At 42.0% G+C, this 17023-nt stretch overlaps 1 protein-coding gene across 1 annotated transcript in view; it reads right to left on the bottom strand.

Moving 5' to 3' along the window:
* ZGRF1 (zinc finger GRF-type containing 1) overlaps positions 1-17023 on the bottom strand; it is a 554924-nt gene that overhangs the window by 181719 nt on the left and 356182 nt on the right. Inside the window, exon 19 of the mRNA XM_069241594.1 lies at positions 16668-16827. Within this exon, the coding sequence (XP_069097695.1) occupies positions 16668-16827 (160 nt within the window). The remainder of the gene's footprint in view (positions 1-16667; positions 16828-17023) is intronic.

A 17023-nucleotide genomic window follows, 5' to 3' on the forward strand; every position in this document is an offset into this window, starting at 1 on the left:
GTTGGACTGGCCCTTGTTGCAGGGTCATCCCCAAATGTTTTGACTTCCTCCTATTTGTTTCTCACCTGTTTTTGTTGACTTTAGGACTCTGGGCACTTTACCACTCCTAACCAGTGCTAAAGTGCATATGCTCTCTGTCTGAAATTTATTGGCGATTGGTTTATTCATGATTAGCATATCTGATTTACTAGTAAGTCCTTGGTATAGTGCACTGTGTGCCCAGGGCCTGTAAACCAGATGCTACTAGTAGGCCTGCAGCAATGATTGTGCACCTACTAAGTAGCCCTTTAACCATATCTCAGGCCTTCCATTGCAGTGTGTGAGTGCAGTTTTAAACTGCCATTTCGACCTAGCAAGTGCACCTACTTGCCAGGCCCAAACCTTCCCTTTCATTACCTGTAAGTTACCCCTAAGGTAGGCCAAAGGTAGCCCCACGGGCAGGTACAGGGTATTAAAAAGGCAGGACATGTAATGGTGTGTTTTACATGTCCTGATAGTGAAATACTGCTAATTTTGATTTTCATTATTGCAAGGCCTATCACTCCCACAGGATAACATGGGGAGTGCCTTGAAATAGCTTTGAAGTATAATTTCCCATTGAGAGCAGATAGTTGTGAGAAATTGGGTTGTTAGTTGACTGAGGTGTGAGCCCCTGGCTAAACTTAGAGGCAATGTGTTAAGTATTTATGCAGTACACAAACAGCAACACAGTGAAAACACAACGCAATAAAGATAGAGACATTTGTAATAAATTGACATCAAAACTATCAACATTAAATCAGTAGAACCACAGTTATGGCATTTTACACTTTAAGGTTCAAAATAGCAAGTCACCAGTTCTAGAAAATGGCCACGTGGGCACATTTAGCACCACAACCGAGGGTCCAGGAGTGGAGGGAGACCTCTTGGGGGTGCACAACTCACTCAGGCCAAGTCCAGGTGCAGCTTTATGATGGTGGAAGCCTGTTATGTCCCTGTGGCTCAGAACAGGGGACCTGCTAAACTAGCCTTTGGAGTCCCTTCTGAAGTCCTGAGTGCAAGTGGCGACACAGGGCTCTACAGCAGGGATGGCCTCTGAAAGTTCCAAGCAGGCTACAGGTAGCAACGCAGCCCTTCCAGGCACAGCAGCAGTTTGGCAGAGTGCGCAGCAGTTCACATCAGCAGGCAGTTCTCAGAGTCCTTCCACAGGTCCAGTAGTGAACTGGGGAGCATGTCTGCAAGCCCTATTTTTAAAACCTGGTGCCCTGCTCCTAGAAGCTCGGTGAAGTTTCCAGAAAGGTTCTCTGAAGTTCTAGGAATTTCCTGCCTCCCTTGCTCTGGCTCCTAACTGGCTGCATTGACAATACAGAGCAGTTACGCCTATTGTGTGGCTGCAGAGCCCAGTCTATTCATTTGGTACTGTGCTTAGCTCTGCCCTCTCACCCCCCAATTAAGTCAGTTAATGGCCCATTTAAGCTCTACTAATCCCCCTATTGTGTGACTGTCTGCAGTGAATTCACAAAGTCCTAACTGTCAGTTACACTCAGTCATGTGACATAAGGCAGGTTACAGGCACAGAGGCCTAAAGACAGGAAAATAAAAATCCCAACTTTTAAAAAGTGGCATTTTCAAACTTGTAATGAGAAATCCAACTTCCCCCTTAAAGAGGGTTTATTTCTTGTCACAAGTTCATAGGTATCAAACATGAGATATCTACCACCTCTGGTTTAGGAATTACAACTTATATAATTTTAATAAGGAATCCCCAATGTTACCTTATAGGAGGGGTAGACCTCTCAGTAGTGAGAGCACAAATTTGGTAGTTTTTCACTACTAGGACATGCAAAACTAATTACACAGCATCCAGCCCTATGTGCTACTTAGGGCCTACCTTAGGGATAATTATATGTAATAAAAGGGGAGTTTAAGGCTTCACAAGGGGTTTTAAATTCCAAGTCGACATAGCAGTGGGCCACTGCCTTTAGGCTGGAATGGCAGGCCTGAGACACGTTTTAAGGTGTGACTTAAGTGGGTGGCACAATAAGGGCTGCAGGTCCACTGGTAGCATTTATTTACAGGCCATGGGTATATGTTATACCACTCTACAGGGACTTACATGTAAATTAAATATGCCAATCAATATATGCCAATCAAACCATGTTTAAGGGAGTGAGCATAAATACTTTAGCACTGGTTACCAGTGGTAAGGTGCACAGAGTACTAAGGTCAACAAGCAAAAATCCAGCAAAAAGTAGGAGCAAGGCAAAAGGTTTGCGGGTGAGCATGTAGACAGGGCCATTTCTAACAACAGAGATATGGAGTTTAGGGTCGCTGAACTCACAATTTAAAAATGCATCTTTTGGTGAAGTTGGTTTTTGAATTGTTAGCTTGAAAATGCCACTTATAAAAAGTGGGCATTTTCTTGTTTAACCATCTGTACCTCTGCCTGTCTGCTGAAAACATGTCTAGGTCAAGATGACAGTTGGCCTGTTTGTGCATTCACTCTAGACAGTCACACAAAGGAAGCTGGTGACCATCATTCTTCCTGAGCTAGAGTGGTAGGAGGAGCTGACACTTGCACCTGAATAGGGCTGTGCCTACCCTCACAAAAAGCAGTCTCTAGCCCCCTGGAGTGTGTTTGGGGCCAGGGCAGGGAGAGGCAGGGTCTTGTGCCTTACAAATTCTTTTCTTTGAAGTTTGCCTACTTCAAAGACAGAAATGGCTATAATTACTGGAACTCTGACACCTCATAGTTAGAATCCTTCTGGACTGAGGACATTCTGCCAGGAAGAAGAGCCGGATGATGCAGGAGGGGCTGCTACTCTGTTTGTGCTTTGTTGTGCTGGTCTGCTGCTTTTGCCCTGGTAGTGAAAGGACTGGACTTGACTTTCTACATCCTGCTTCCAAAGGTTCTCCAAATGCTTGGACTGAGCTTGCCTCCGGTTAAGTAGTCTCAGGGACATCAAAGACTTCATCTGCCAATGCCTGGGCTCTTCCGCTGAGAGTCCTGACTTGCAAAGTGTTACCAACTACAGTCCCTGGGCTCTTGGAAGTGTAAGCTTGTGATCTGAAGGAGAAAATCCACACACTGCCGTGCCGTGCTGGAAGAAGCAACGCAGCGCCTGTCTCGTGGCTCAAGAATCAACGCAGAACCTGTCCCATGGCTGCAGAATCGACACAGCACCTGTTTCACTGCAGTTCTATCATCACAGTGCGTCTGAATTTTCCACGCATCATACCTGGGCCTCAATTCTTCATCGACCCCGCACAGCCGCGTATCTGGAAATCAATCTTTTGCCTTTCCTGCGAGGAAAGAATGGGCACATCATCTCCCTTGCCAGTGAGGAACTGATGCATCGTCTCCCTGAAAGGAAAGAATCAACGCATCACCTCCCCTGCACAGTAAGGAACTGGCGCATCGCCTTGCTTTTCCGGCGCCTCACCTCCCCAGGTACTTTGTGCAAAAGAGATACATCCACTGATTCCTATAGATTAAGTTAAGATTAGTTTAAACTTCTAAAAAGTGAAATCTTGACTTGCGTATGTTGGTTTTATGGAGTTTTGGTCTTGTTTTACTCAGATAAATATTGGCTATTAGTCTAAACTGGTGTAGAGCCCTTTTTCAGTGTCGTCACTGTGTTACTGTATGTGTGTGGGTGTATATGTCAGTCCAAATACTTTACACATTGCCTCTGAGATAAGCCAGGCATCTCGAACCAAGCTATTAAGGGGTGAGCAGCGGTTACCTGAGCTGCGTGACTCCCTTAGCCTGACTTGAGTGAGGGTCCAGACTTGGACAGGTTGAAATCCACTGTCAACTAGAGACTTCATTTCTAAAAGGCACAATGGCAAAAAATGTAATTGTGGTGTTTGGTCATAGGCCATCTGCATGGCTTGAAAAAGATATGGCACCAGCTCCTGTTTTTATTAACTAGTCAATTGTTCGAGAGTGAACTCATCACACATGCAAATCTACCTGAGCTGCTCAATCACTTTACTTTGCTGCTTATTATCAGACCTGTACTTTTGAGGACAGGAAGACACCCGAAGTGCACCTCTATCCTAAGTGAGTATGGGTACCACTTTCTCAACCCAGGCTACTTGCTAACTGGCTGTGGTGGTGGCAGCCATTAGTAACCCAGGGATGCATAATTTTCTGTGTGTATATTCCTGCAAGAAAAGTGCCTACTATCTTGTAACTGTTATATATCCATCCATTCCCCACAGCTGGACTCCCTTTCCTTCTACATTTGTGTAAGCTGTGTATACATATGGTATGTTTAATTTCTATATACAGTGTGAAAGGAGGGATATTCTGGGCAATGAGTGAAGGCTGCAAATAATGGCAGCCGTCCTTCATGCAGGTTAGCTTTGCCGATGGTGGACATAGCAGCCAGCATGTACTACGGCTCGTGCCCACTTTGCTGGCGAGGATGAGAGGGTGTTCTAGTTGTCAATGCCCGTGACTGCCACCAGAATAAAGCTTAGATGAACCGTACACAAAGAAGAGCAAACACTTCTTTTAGGTTACTAGAGTTATCAGCAGGTCAAGTATATGAGTTGCTAGTAAAAGGGAAGAGGTTGTCAGTTAACAAAACAACACCATTTAGAGAACAAAGAAACACAATAATGCATACCCATATTGCTTACATTCAATAATATAAAAAAATACTTTCAATCAAAGTAGCTTAAAAGCAAAAAGTGGTCAGTAGTATCCCCAAATTAAACAAGCAATAGCAAAACCAATTGTTCTGGCATTCCGTCACAAATATGCAAATACTGAAGAAGGGGCTCAACAACCTTGCACTAAAGAACACTATTTTATTGGCAACTTTGCATCTGTGATTAGGAGACATGCCATCACTCACTAAGCAGGTAGGTCAATGGATGAAGTGGGCTGACCTGTGGTCTCATGTTGCGGGCTGTGTTGGGTTGAAGCAAAATGTGAATGACATTTTAAAACATCAATATATAACAAAGGCTGACCAAAAGCTATTGTATGTATGTGTATACTTATGTATTATTAAGATTATTTTGGAAAACAGGAGGCTGGCTCTAGATAGCTAAACCTGCCTCTAATCGAGACTTAAATCAGGCAATATGACACTAATGACCGATGAGAGGAAGGAATTTTTAAGGTAATAGTTTAAATATTTACAGTACTAAATGACCACGTTTTGAGAATACAAAAAGTTCGCCAACAGATACACCCAGTACTTTTGTCAAATTTACGGGCTGGATACCACCCTCCAAGCTCATTTAAGTTTATCAACTTTGCTTTAGGAATTAGGGATTCTTCTTCCAAAATGAGTCCATATACTGATGTTAGCCATCTGCCAGTGGGTTTACAGACTGAGCGGATCCATTACTGGCTTTAGCCCCATGGCACATGTGGCTGTTGAAGTAAAGCATCTGTGGAAGGATGTATAGTCAATATCCACCTAAACTAGATAATTAAGTGTGGCTGTGCCCGCTATTTACCTCAGTGAGGGCACTTTATTTTGCCTGCAAGATGCCAAACTAGTAGTCTGCAGTTTTTCCTCTGTTTGAACAACCATAGAGATTCAGCTGTAAGTAGTAATATGGTGTGGAAAGGAAACCTATCTAGCTGGATATCCATGATGATTCCCCTAATAACAATTTGACTTGCCTGAAGCAGTTTCTTCAATGTACTTGTAGCTAACCAATTGCTGACAATTTCGGCAAAGAAAAATAGGCTTCTGATCGTTCTAAAAACGATTTGCATTAGGTGCCACTATGGGCCACTTAATCTTCGTCGGGGTGCTTCCAGAGGTACGTAATTGGTCCTTGGTTCCAAAGCATGTGTAATTGGACCACTTCTAGGTAATCAAGGTGGGCTCAGAGAAGGCCTGATTCTTTCTGAAAAGCAGCATGAGAGGTGCTCTAATGTTTTCAATGGCCCTGAAAAGATCAGTTTAGCTCTTAAGAAAGACAGAATTATAAGGAAAACTACAGCCTATTTATTGATGTATGACATGTACAGAGCATGGCCCTAACCACAGGGGCACGGGACTCTTTTCTGGAAGAATGAGAGTAGTAGTTAAGTAGTTAAAAGGGAAGATCATACCAGCAAAAAGGGTTTGCAAAGGTGCATTTTAAGATTTGTTAGGCAGGTAAAGGGGCTTGGAATTATTCACATGAATTCTAGGTTTCATAGGCAGGGCCCTCGAATAAGACTTGAATAATACTTGATTGAATTAGTCTTGTCCATCAAGGCATCTTTCAGGAGAATGAGAAGTGGGGATAATGCCTTCCCTCTGCCACTAAGGGCAGCAAGGAGTAATTCCCCTCACCCTTCTGGCATCATATATACAAAGCGTGCTCCACAGAAACCCAATGTAGGAAATAAATTAATTATCCCAAAATATGCTTCATGACACTTTATTATCAAAAGGAACTTGGGAGGTTTCTAAACTGCGATGGATCTTTTTGGACAACAAAAAATGTTAAACATTCAAAGAACGCAACCAAAGTACCAGACCAACAATTTACTCCTTAAGCAGAACGACCACTTCAGGATGTCTCTGTTTTTCATTGTTTTTCATTGTTCTAGTGAACTATTGGAAGCTTTTCACACGTCTGACCCCTAGTCTGTCTACACATCAAGAGAGCATCAGTAACTGACATTTTTTAGATATAGACATTAAGAGAGAACTCTGTGCAGGGGAATTTCACGGTCTTGTCTGGCCATTTTTAAAACTAAATACTGAAGTTCTCCGCCAGTTCCATAACCCCCATCCTTAAGGTCAGTTTACATACTTAAATATTGTACTTCTTGCCCTAATTTGGATAGACTCTAAGACTCTAAGAATTAAATGCAATATACTTCCTCTTCAATACTCCACTAGTGGCCTGGCCACCAACTCTGGAAAAATATTACTATTCTGCCCATCTGCAGTAACTGTTTCTTTGCTAGACTCAGATGATAAGTCCCCACGTACTCATATATAGCAAGGTATGGTAAGCCTCCCCCCTGAAATCTGCTCATATATCCTAGGTTATCCTTTCTTGCTGTTTCCTACGGTGCTGATAGTGTGATACAATTACCATTAGTACCTTCACATAGCAACCCTGACCACTACGAATTTCATTATTTGATGGTATCCTTAAACCTTAGATTCAATTCAAGACTAGGGGCCTGATTTAGATATTGTCAGACGAGTTACTCTGTCACAACGGGGATGAATATCCTGTCTGCCGAAATCGAAATCCCATTGTATCCTATGGGATTTAGATTTCAGCGGATGGCTTATCCTTCAACATTGTGGCGGAGTAACTCGTCCACCAATATCTAAATCAGGCACTAAAACTTCTCACTTTTTTTTATGTTTCTTGGGTAAGTTTTCCTTGCTCAAGTAATTTGGAAGAGTGGAGTGCCTCACTGATCAAGTTTGATAATGGCAAGCATCCTTGTCTCCGGATGAGTCAACCTCTGTTGTAGAAGAGTGGATGAATGATACTTAGCACTTCTAAATAAATGCAATGGAGAAACGGCACACAGTGGAAAGATTGCAAGGCTATGGAGATGTGTTTCTTGACCCCACGCCAACAAGAATGTGCAAAGGCACACAGTTAGGCTTGTGTAATCAAATGAGTACATCTAGATCAAAATATACCCATTAGCATAGTAAATCTGTGCTAACACGGAGGATACTACTGTACTGGCTCTCAAGGTTCATGCTAAGTAAGGAAACAGTCAATGGTGGTAAAATCCAGTTTAAACTGCTGTTACTACATGGGTTCCCATAGACAGATTTTAGTGAAACAGAGCACCAGGGTTACAGTCTTATGAGCGGTGGCACGATTGAGGTTGTAAGGAAGAACTGTGTCGGACTCCGTAGCCAAGGAGCGGAGAAGTCAAACTTAAAGGGTGGGAATGGAAGCAGAGAGGAGGGACCATAAATAAGTTAGCTAGTTCACATTAGTGCCCTGGATATCAATATCATGCCCTGACCGTGCCTGCCCCAGAAATGCCAGAAGCCAGGTTGCTGGGACACTCGGACGTTACGAAGTCATGACACACCACAGCAAGCACTGCACAGCAGCTCCGTCTAAACTCTTACTGTTGTGATGCAGGATGTTGAAAATGACGGTATTTGTGCATTTAGAGCAGGAGCTTGGTGAAGGGTGAGCACAGGGGGAGGCGTTGTGACTGCGCTGGCCTGCAACGGGGAGCCAAGGCAGCACATGGCATGCGGCGGTGCGACCGGTGCCTCCTGGTTATCACTGGTTGCTGCCTCTCGGGCATCAGTGGTTGCGGTTTGTGGCGTTTGCCCCCATTGCTTCTGTTTGCCTCTGCCAGCCATGAGGATGGAGCTGGGAGTACCCATAGGACCCTTTCCACCGTGGAGGTTAGTGGCACTCTGCTGCAAGATCAGTGGGAAGGACTGAAACCTCCATATAAGCTCAACTGGTGTGCTGAGCGAATGAGTAATTGATCTCCATGGATATTTAGAAGGAGTGGGCATAAAAAGTTGACTTTGTGGCGTTTCTGTGGTGGTGGTTAGGTAAACATTTTTGCTTTGACTATTTTGGGTGGTGCAGGAGTAGTAACCCCTACAACAAATGGACTCCAGCAATGCCTCAAGGGTTCTAGGAACAAGAAAGCAGAGAAAAGTGAGTGCCCAGTCAAACTCCCTCAGTGCAGCAATGAAGAGTAATGGTGAATAAGCAAGTGCATTGGATGGCTGGGGCATATAATGGAGGAGGACAGTGCCAGGCCCCAAGGGGCTTCTCCACTGGTGAAATCAATTAAGGAGTTTGTGGGAAAGCATTTTAGAGGTGTGCCATCTAAAAAAGGAATGAAAAATATAACATTTGACCCACGGAGCCCTTCACCTTCATTGTTAGATATGAACAGGACAGAGCTACCTAAGTCCCAGTCCCTCATGGAGGAAGGTATAGCTCAGCCAGAGCCAAGATTATCCTTGTCGCCTTGTTTGCAATTGAGGGGGACTGGCCACACAAGCTTCCAAGAAGAATTCCCAGGGCTGTGGAGTCAAGAAATACTGGAAAATCTGTTATTAGTGGAGCGCTTCTAAAAGCCAGGAAAGTCATAGGCCTCAGCCTTGATTGTGAGCTGGGGGAGTCTCCACTAAGTCCCATAAAGGAATGAAGAACTCGCTCCCACTATATCATCTGACTTTGCTGTTGGTTAATGCTCCTCGTCATCAATGTTGGATGTCAAGGTTTAAATGTAAAAAACCTTGCAGAGCATTTCTGAGGCAGTGGTTTTGAGTTCAGACACGCTGAAGTCACATAAGGCATATTTGCAGTACACTGACCTGGAGTCAAAACAGATAAATGGTTGATTGCCCAAGCTGGTGAGACCTGTTGAGTTGAGGGATGACCTAGCAGGTCAGGGTGTGAGGCGTGTGAGTCTGCTAAATCCACGGATGAAGTCCCAACTGTAGAGGGGCAGCCCTCAGTATATATATCTTAATACCTGGTGCTAATAAAAAGAAGGGGCAGTCGTTATGGCATTGCCAATTACTCCGGCTTGCGGCCCCAAAGGAGGAATAAATGCACAAAAAAAGGAGTGCAGGGAGGATCGCTAGAGGTGGGAAAAAGGAAGCCCAAGGTGCTAGGCGACAGTCTTCACCCACAGTGGGTAGCCCAGAAAATAGTAAAAGGTATGGGCAGTACCCTGGCCAAAGGAATAGTATATACCCAGCGCTAGGTCAACTTCAAGAAAAATGAACATAGCAAAAGGAAAAGTGCCCCATCACCCCTCCCCTCCCCCAGTCCCTGCAAGCAGGTTTGACTGGTAGAAGTCAGGAGGGGCATGAAATGAATGAAGAGGGTCAGAGAGGTTTGAAGGAAGTAACCAGTAAGGAGGGTAAAATAAGGGAGGAACCTAAGAGGGATAGAAGGGCACGCACCCATGAGGTTAGCTTTGTCCCTGCATTGGAACAAAGTTGTGCCAAGATCTCGAGAGTTGGTGTTTCCCCCACCCCCAGACCAAAAGGCACAGGAAAAAAGGTAAATTCTATAGGGGTCTATCTAGAGCCAGTCCCAGGAACTCGACGAGGGAAAAGAGTAAAGAAGTTAAACCCCTTAAATAGGTCTCGGCTACTTGCAATATTGTCCTTTTGCCCCAGTCTATACTCAGTCTCAACAACTGCCCTGAAACAAGTGGGCTTCCTGCAAAACAGAGATGGCAAGAGACTCACAAAAATCTTGTTGTATTCAGGACTGGTGAGAGACACCTTCTCAAAGCGGAAAGTGAGCTACAGCTCCAGGGTATGAAAATATCTGGGGAAATAGCTGTGAAACAGTCCATAACCCAAAACCTGGGCTTTCTGAATAGTCATGGTGGACCAGAGGTAAATCAAGATAAATAGAGCCTGCAGGAGGATTTTGTCACCTATAGACATGTTAAGGAAAGTAGTGTGGTCAGGATTCAAGTTATGTTGCCTCAAGAGGAAGGATACAGGAATTGGGGCATTCCCTTTGATCAGAACAGGTATGAGTGCCTGCATAGAGAGGAGGCTGTGGGTAAATGGGCAAATTTAAGCAATGTGGATTAGGGGCGGGTTTCTCTGCATAGCATCAATTTGCTCTCCTGGAACATCCATGGATTAATCAATATAATGAGGTTGTAGGTGTTTAGAGAAATTATAAAATAAGATTTTATTCTATGTTTCCAGGAGTTATAGCTGTGCAGAGAGCCCCCACAGATAGATGGCTTTTTGGGTGTCTATCTGAAGGCATTAGAAAATGCCTCCAGTCAGCCTTCGGGGGAATTGTTAACATTGGTGTCTACTAAAATCGCCTCAAGTGTATGGGAGGTTAAAACATAGTGAAACTGGATATTAGCCTGTGGTATACAATTAGTGAATGTATGAAGGGGGAAACAATGTATTATTGTTTTAAATATATATGAATGCACGTAGTATTTCTGATTACAAGGGAAATATTGAACTGTTTAAAGAAGGTGTGGCTCATTAGGCGTTCTATACCCCCACAACCCGATCATTTTGATGAGAGATTATAATCACAAACTGCTCTCTGAGATTGTGGATGAAAAATATGAGGATTGTTTAGCTGCTTTTAATATACAACATGTTTGTATGACATCAAATGTGGCATCAGGGAAAGATATTGCTTTGTTAGATTTCCTCTTATTAAATGGTTTGGTGAGCCTAAATGATCGAATGCCCCCAGATATCCCTGCTAGGAAAACGTTTAAGCAGGGTAATCAGAACTATCCAATTGATTATGTGTTCATACTGTTATGGGCCTTTGAATTCATTGAGAAATTTGAAGTTCTTCCGCTGGAGGGGAGTGATTATAACCCCTTAAGCACAAGCCTTGAAGTGGATATTGCACTTAGGCATATGAGGGACCTATCTTTAAAAGTTCAATACGTTTAAGAACGAGGCTCTTGTAGAAGCGTTTAAACTTATTGAAGCCTCTCCAGTACAATTATAGAGGATTCAATTTTGGGACGGTATCTTTAGATCCTCTAGCCTAGTATGATGAAATAATAAAAAAGGTTGTTGCGTGACTTAAAATAGAAGTTACGGCCTGCAACACTTTGCAAAATAAAAATAAATCTGTGAGGCATGCCACAAATAATTGGTTTGATAAAGAATGTACAATATTAAAAAGCAATATTTGGAAGTTGGAAAGACAGCTAAGGTTCTCAAGAGATAAAATTGGGGAGTTGCGCCTTCTTAGCTAAAAGAGAGAATTTAAAAACTTGGTTACTAGGAAGAAACGGGAATTAAACTCAAAATGCTGGAAAGCCATGATGGAGACCATAGAGACCAAAAATGTTAGGAAATTTTGGAGGATGGTAAAGAGTGGGTCATGCAATTTCCAGGGACAGTCAGGGTCATGTGGGTGAGGATGTGCGGAAACATTTTTTAGAAAAGACCTATAATAATGGTGTCATTGCCGTATAAAGCCCAACTAGATTCCTTGCTAAGCAGGAGACAAAAGAGAGGTTCTCTGAGTAAACAATCAAGAAAATAATTGAGATGTTAAAGCACACAAGGGCTGCTGGCCCTGATAATGTACCAGCGGTGGTAATAAAAACTAATACTGCACGTGGTCCAGTTTGTTTTATATCCTTTTTTCAGGAAATAATTTTGACTGGAAGATTTCCGGACAGCTAGAAGGGAGCCAATACACAAAAAAGGCGAGCATGCCTTCCCACAAAATTACTGGCAAATCCACCTTTTGGATGCAAGTGGCAAGGTTTTCTCTAAAATCCTTTTGGGGATGGTAAAGGGGTGGGCAGAAGCAAATTCCATTAAACCCCAGGGGCAGGGTGGTTTTAAGAAGATCCACTCGACGATTGACCACTGCTTTATTTTGTGGGCCATTGCAAAGAAATCTATAGAGCAGGGCGGAGTATTTTACTGTTGCTTTGTTGATTTTTGGTCCGCATTTGACTCTGTTGATCGCGGATTGTTGTGGGAGGCAATAAAGCAATATGGGATCCCTAAAGATTTGCTTTTAATGCTGCAAGAACTCCACTGGGATAATTGGGCCCAAGCAGAATTGGACAGTGGAAGTTCCCTCTCTAGGAAAATTAATATAAAAAATGGCCTGAGGCAAGGGTGAGTATTGGGGCTAACATTGTTCTCTTTGTTTCTGGCTGATCTCCCTAAGGCCCTAAGTCAACCAAATATGTTCAGCCCAAAAATGAATAATACACATATTAGCTGTCTCTTGTATGCGGGCGACTTAGTGATCTGTGATTTGAAAGGAGTTGTGCTTCAAAGAAAATTAGATATATTTGGGAGCTATTGCAAGAAGAAAAAAATTAAAATAAATATGGAAAAGACTAAAGTGTGTCAAATAGGGAAACATAGGAAAAGTATGAGTTGGGTAATAAAGTCAAGGCACTCTTGTCGGTAGGGGGGGGGACTTAAGAAATCTGGTAATCACTATGGGAGACCCTCCCTCCGGCCAGTGCTGATGGCCTATCAGGCTACAATAAGGTCACAGTTCATGTATGGGGCTGAGATGGTCGAGATAGGGGTTAAAAAGAGTTGGGACCTTAAAGAAGGACGGTGCCTACAAAGGTTACTCTCTCGCCCATCCTCCTTCATGTTGCAGGTAGTTAGCGTGGGAACAGGTTTACTGGGGAGGACGCACTTAGCACATGCAAGATAATACCATTTTGGATACGAATAGATAGCCTGGAAACACAGAAAATCTCCCTGTTATATAAAAAGGAGATATTGCAAAGCGAGCTATCCTGGGCGTGGGGAGGTAGAGGAAGGATCCAAACATTTGCCAGGAAATTAAAAATAAATGTTGTAGAGGGCATCGATCTAATGGGCGTAAGGTGGAGTTGAAAAGTACATGAAGGCAGGTTTCAAGGGATGAGGATCTCATTTACTTGGGTAAGAAACAATCAGTCTCCCACTAATTAAGTTCATGGATGAACGGCAAGACCTTTCAACATCTGGAGAGACTTCTGAATATTAAGATTCGTCAAAGTCTTTTGAGATTTAGGTGCGGGTAAACCTAGTTTTAATGTCAGGGAATCATGACATCCTGCTAAATGAAGGGAACATTTGTCAGTGTGTCCTTAGCGTAAAGGGGAATTCTATGCACGTCCTTGTAGATTATTTGTGGTTTTTACCCTAGCTGAAGATTTTGTTAAAGACTATTTTTTTAAAATATAGTCTCAGGGATAGGGAACAAGCACTTAAATTATTAGTTGAAATGAGGTTTTTAGATGGGACGTGTGCCATATGGCAATTGTTAGTTTCTGTTGACAATCTTTTAAAGTCAAATTAGGATTAATTAATCAATTGAAGTGGAGCTAGCTTTTTAATACACAACAATGGTTTCGAATATATAGATTTTATTGTGTTATATTGCATTTTATATCTTGCTTTATTTAAATTCTTTGTATTGTATTTTTAATGTATTATTGTGTTTGACTGACTGACAATATCATGCACTGGATATCAATATCAGTAAATCGCCTGATCATGAGTAAATTGTCCACTGCATTAAAAGTGGCACACGGACCAAGGAGGATCAGGCAGTTGTCTGTGGGTAGTTAAAGATAAACCAAGATTATCACAAATGCCCATTATCAAAGGGTGTTGTGTTTTCAAAATGTGACTGTTCATATCACCCTTTTCCAGGAATTTAGCTGGAGAGTGCAAGTTCCAAATAGGTCTAGAGCCGGACGAGTAGGAGGCATCAAACCCTTTTTTAGCAATGGAAGCAATGGGGCTTTCTTGAAATCAGAAGGCACTGTGCAAGTATGTGGACAGGGAAGTTAACAAGGGATAATATTATGGCAGAAATTGGGACCAGGAATTACCAACAAGCTCAAACAAGCAGGCAGCAAACATCAAGGGATGATCTCACACATTTTCTAAATTTAACCACCAATAGCTGGAATTCTTTCATGGGAAGCAATACAAAATAATCCAGTTTGACATGAGTTCACCTATCAGTTGTAGTAGTTTTATGTGGACTGCCAGAATTCAAAATGATGGTATAAATCCGGCGGTGATGAAAGAAAGTTTATCACGCAAATCACAATAAAGAGGTGTTTGACAATTAAGGGTTTCTAAACAATGGAAACGGTGAAGGATTTTAAAAAGTTATTTTTGATTAAATTATTTCTAGGATATATTTCGTATGAAGGATTTCTTTTCTTGCTGACATAGAGCTCTGTAATTGTGAGGTTTTGGCAGTTTGCACTGGGATCACCATTTATACTTTGGTCTGGCAGTATGGCAATTGAAATTTGACCAAATGTGTACCAAATAAACCCACACTTTTTTCTGAGGACTTAAATTGCATCAATAAATTAGGACAATTTTATCCAGAGCCATGGAGACAGGTATCACATGCCAATATGAGATGTGAGTCAATCAGTTCCATTAACAGGTGAACTCACATATAAATAAGGATGCCCAGTGCCAAAAAAGACCATGCAAATGATTTTCAAGTTTCTTGTGATGGACAGATCTAGAAAATGGGAATTTTATAGATGAGAACTGCAAAGCATATAGCACAATGATCCATCCAACCTAAAGGATAGGGTGGCAAAACTGTATTGCATTCCTCCTTTTCAAGTAATATATTAGGATATGTTTCTTCATGTGAATGTGGCCTACCAGCCACTGCTCAAAGTGCAATTAATGCAATTTTGCGTGCATAGAATCTAAAATATGATTATCGAAGTATTCATTATGGATATTCCTGCCATTAAATTTCTGCCTCCAATTTAGAATGAGGAGGGTATGTTAAGGTAAACATTTTGAATGGAATAAAGATGTGCTCTAGCCAATCAATAATGTTCCTTTATGAAACTCAGGTCAAAGGTAGAGTCTTTTTAGTGGGAAGGAAAGATTAAATATTATGATAGGTTATTGTTCCATAAGAAGGATTTGCGGAGAGATTTGTAGGTCCCTTTGCCTCTTTCCATGTAAAGAAAATCTGATCATAACAGAAGATGAGTTGATCAGTGATATATTCATGGAAGCCATCAATTAAACTCTTTTGCTTCCAGGTGGAGAGTATAACATATTCAGCCTCTGTGCTTTAGCTATTATGTTTCACTTTTCAACCTCCACAATGAGGCTATGGAACCAGAAGGCGCCTATTGCATTAATATGCATTAATGGAACTTATTATGGATAAAGGCAACACCCTCAGAGTTTTTTCTGTTCTGTTGAGATGGAGGATAGTATATCCTTGAGTTAAATACATAATTCCCAGGTTTCTGTGATTGCAGTAGCACCAACATCAAAATCTGGTTGAATGCAGGAGTGGATGATGTCATGGATCGCTTGCTCAGGAGGGCAGCTTTGATGTGCCTTGAATAATAAGGGTTACTGGGTTAACAGAAGGGTTTTCATCTGAGCTGGCTTGGGCAGATTGATTTTTGATTGTGTTTAGGATGCCTGGCTCTTGGGATTCTGTTAATAGGATGTCCTGCCTAATATGTGATTACCAAGCATTCAGGTGGGTTATAGACAATCTGCAGGAAGGAATGATCTGATGCACTGCAGCTGGTTTGGGTGTTAAGCTGTTCATAAGTGTGTTGAGTGATGTATAATTGAGGACAGGTGCTAGGAGGGCAGTCTCTATGAGGAGAGTGCTTGCGGAAAAGAAATTGAGGATTTGGTTTGCAGAGTTTGTGTCATCTCATGTAAGTAATCTAGTTTACTTTTTATGTCAAGTAGTTGATTATGGAGAGTGGATGTAAGATTAGTGCTCTGATCAGCAGTAAGTGTCTGCAAGTATTATGAGGTGAATAATCACATCTGTTACGTGGGTCATGTTGATGAGTGCTTAAGTCTAGGGAGTCAGTTTGTATGCGATTTTGTTTTGTCTAGTTTCATTCAATGATATATATGTGGATGATAAGAAGATCGAGGGAGTGGAGAATGGAGAGATAGTGGAGCTAAAGTTAGTAGAGATAGTAAGCATGGAATCAACATTAATGTCCCTATCCATAGTAAAAACCTTTAGTGAATGGCAACTGAAACAACAATTGTTACTCATTTTCATTCTATTAGTGACATGTTTCAAATCTTGTGAGTTTAACACATGTTTTTTTCAACTGCTCTTTCTGAAACCTCCTTTGAATTTGTAAAATGGAGCCAGGAACGACCACGACCTGTTTTATGTATCTCTAACACTGTCAAACATAAGTTAACTTTCTCCAGTCTTACCCAAGCAGAACTCTGTCAACAGCAACATTAGTTGAGGAAGAGATTAGCAGTTTCCATGGGGTTTTTCTTGGACCATCCTCTGCTTCACTCTTTTCAAATAGCTGGACCAAGAATAACACGACCACTGCCAACAAGTAACTCTTTCCAGCTCCAAATACACCTGCCACATGTAAATGAGGAACAGAGATAGTTTTATTTATGTGTGTATTTTCACCAGACATTTTTTATTAAAAGTGAAAATGAGCAACACGGGTATACTGTTCTTCAACATGATTTCCTTCTTTTAGAGCATCTTGCAGTATTTTACTGACCTAACTAAAACCAAAAATCTTCATTTCAACACAGGTAAAAGTCAC

This window comes from Pleurodeles waltl, chromosome 1_2, assembly GCF_031143425.1.
Source record: "Pleurodeles waltl isolate 20211129_DDA chromosome 1_2, aPleWal1.hap1.20221129, whole genome shotgun sequence".
In the NCBI taxonomy this organism is placed as follows: Eukaryota; Metazoa; Chordata; class Amphibia; order Caudata; family Salamandridae; genus Pleurodeles; species Pleurodeles waltl.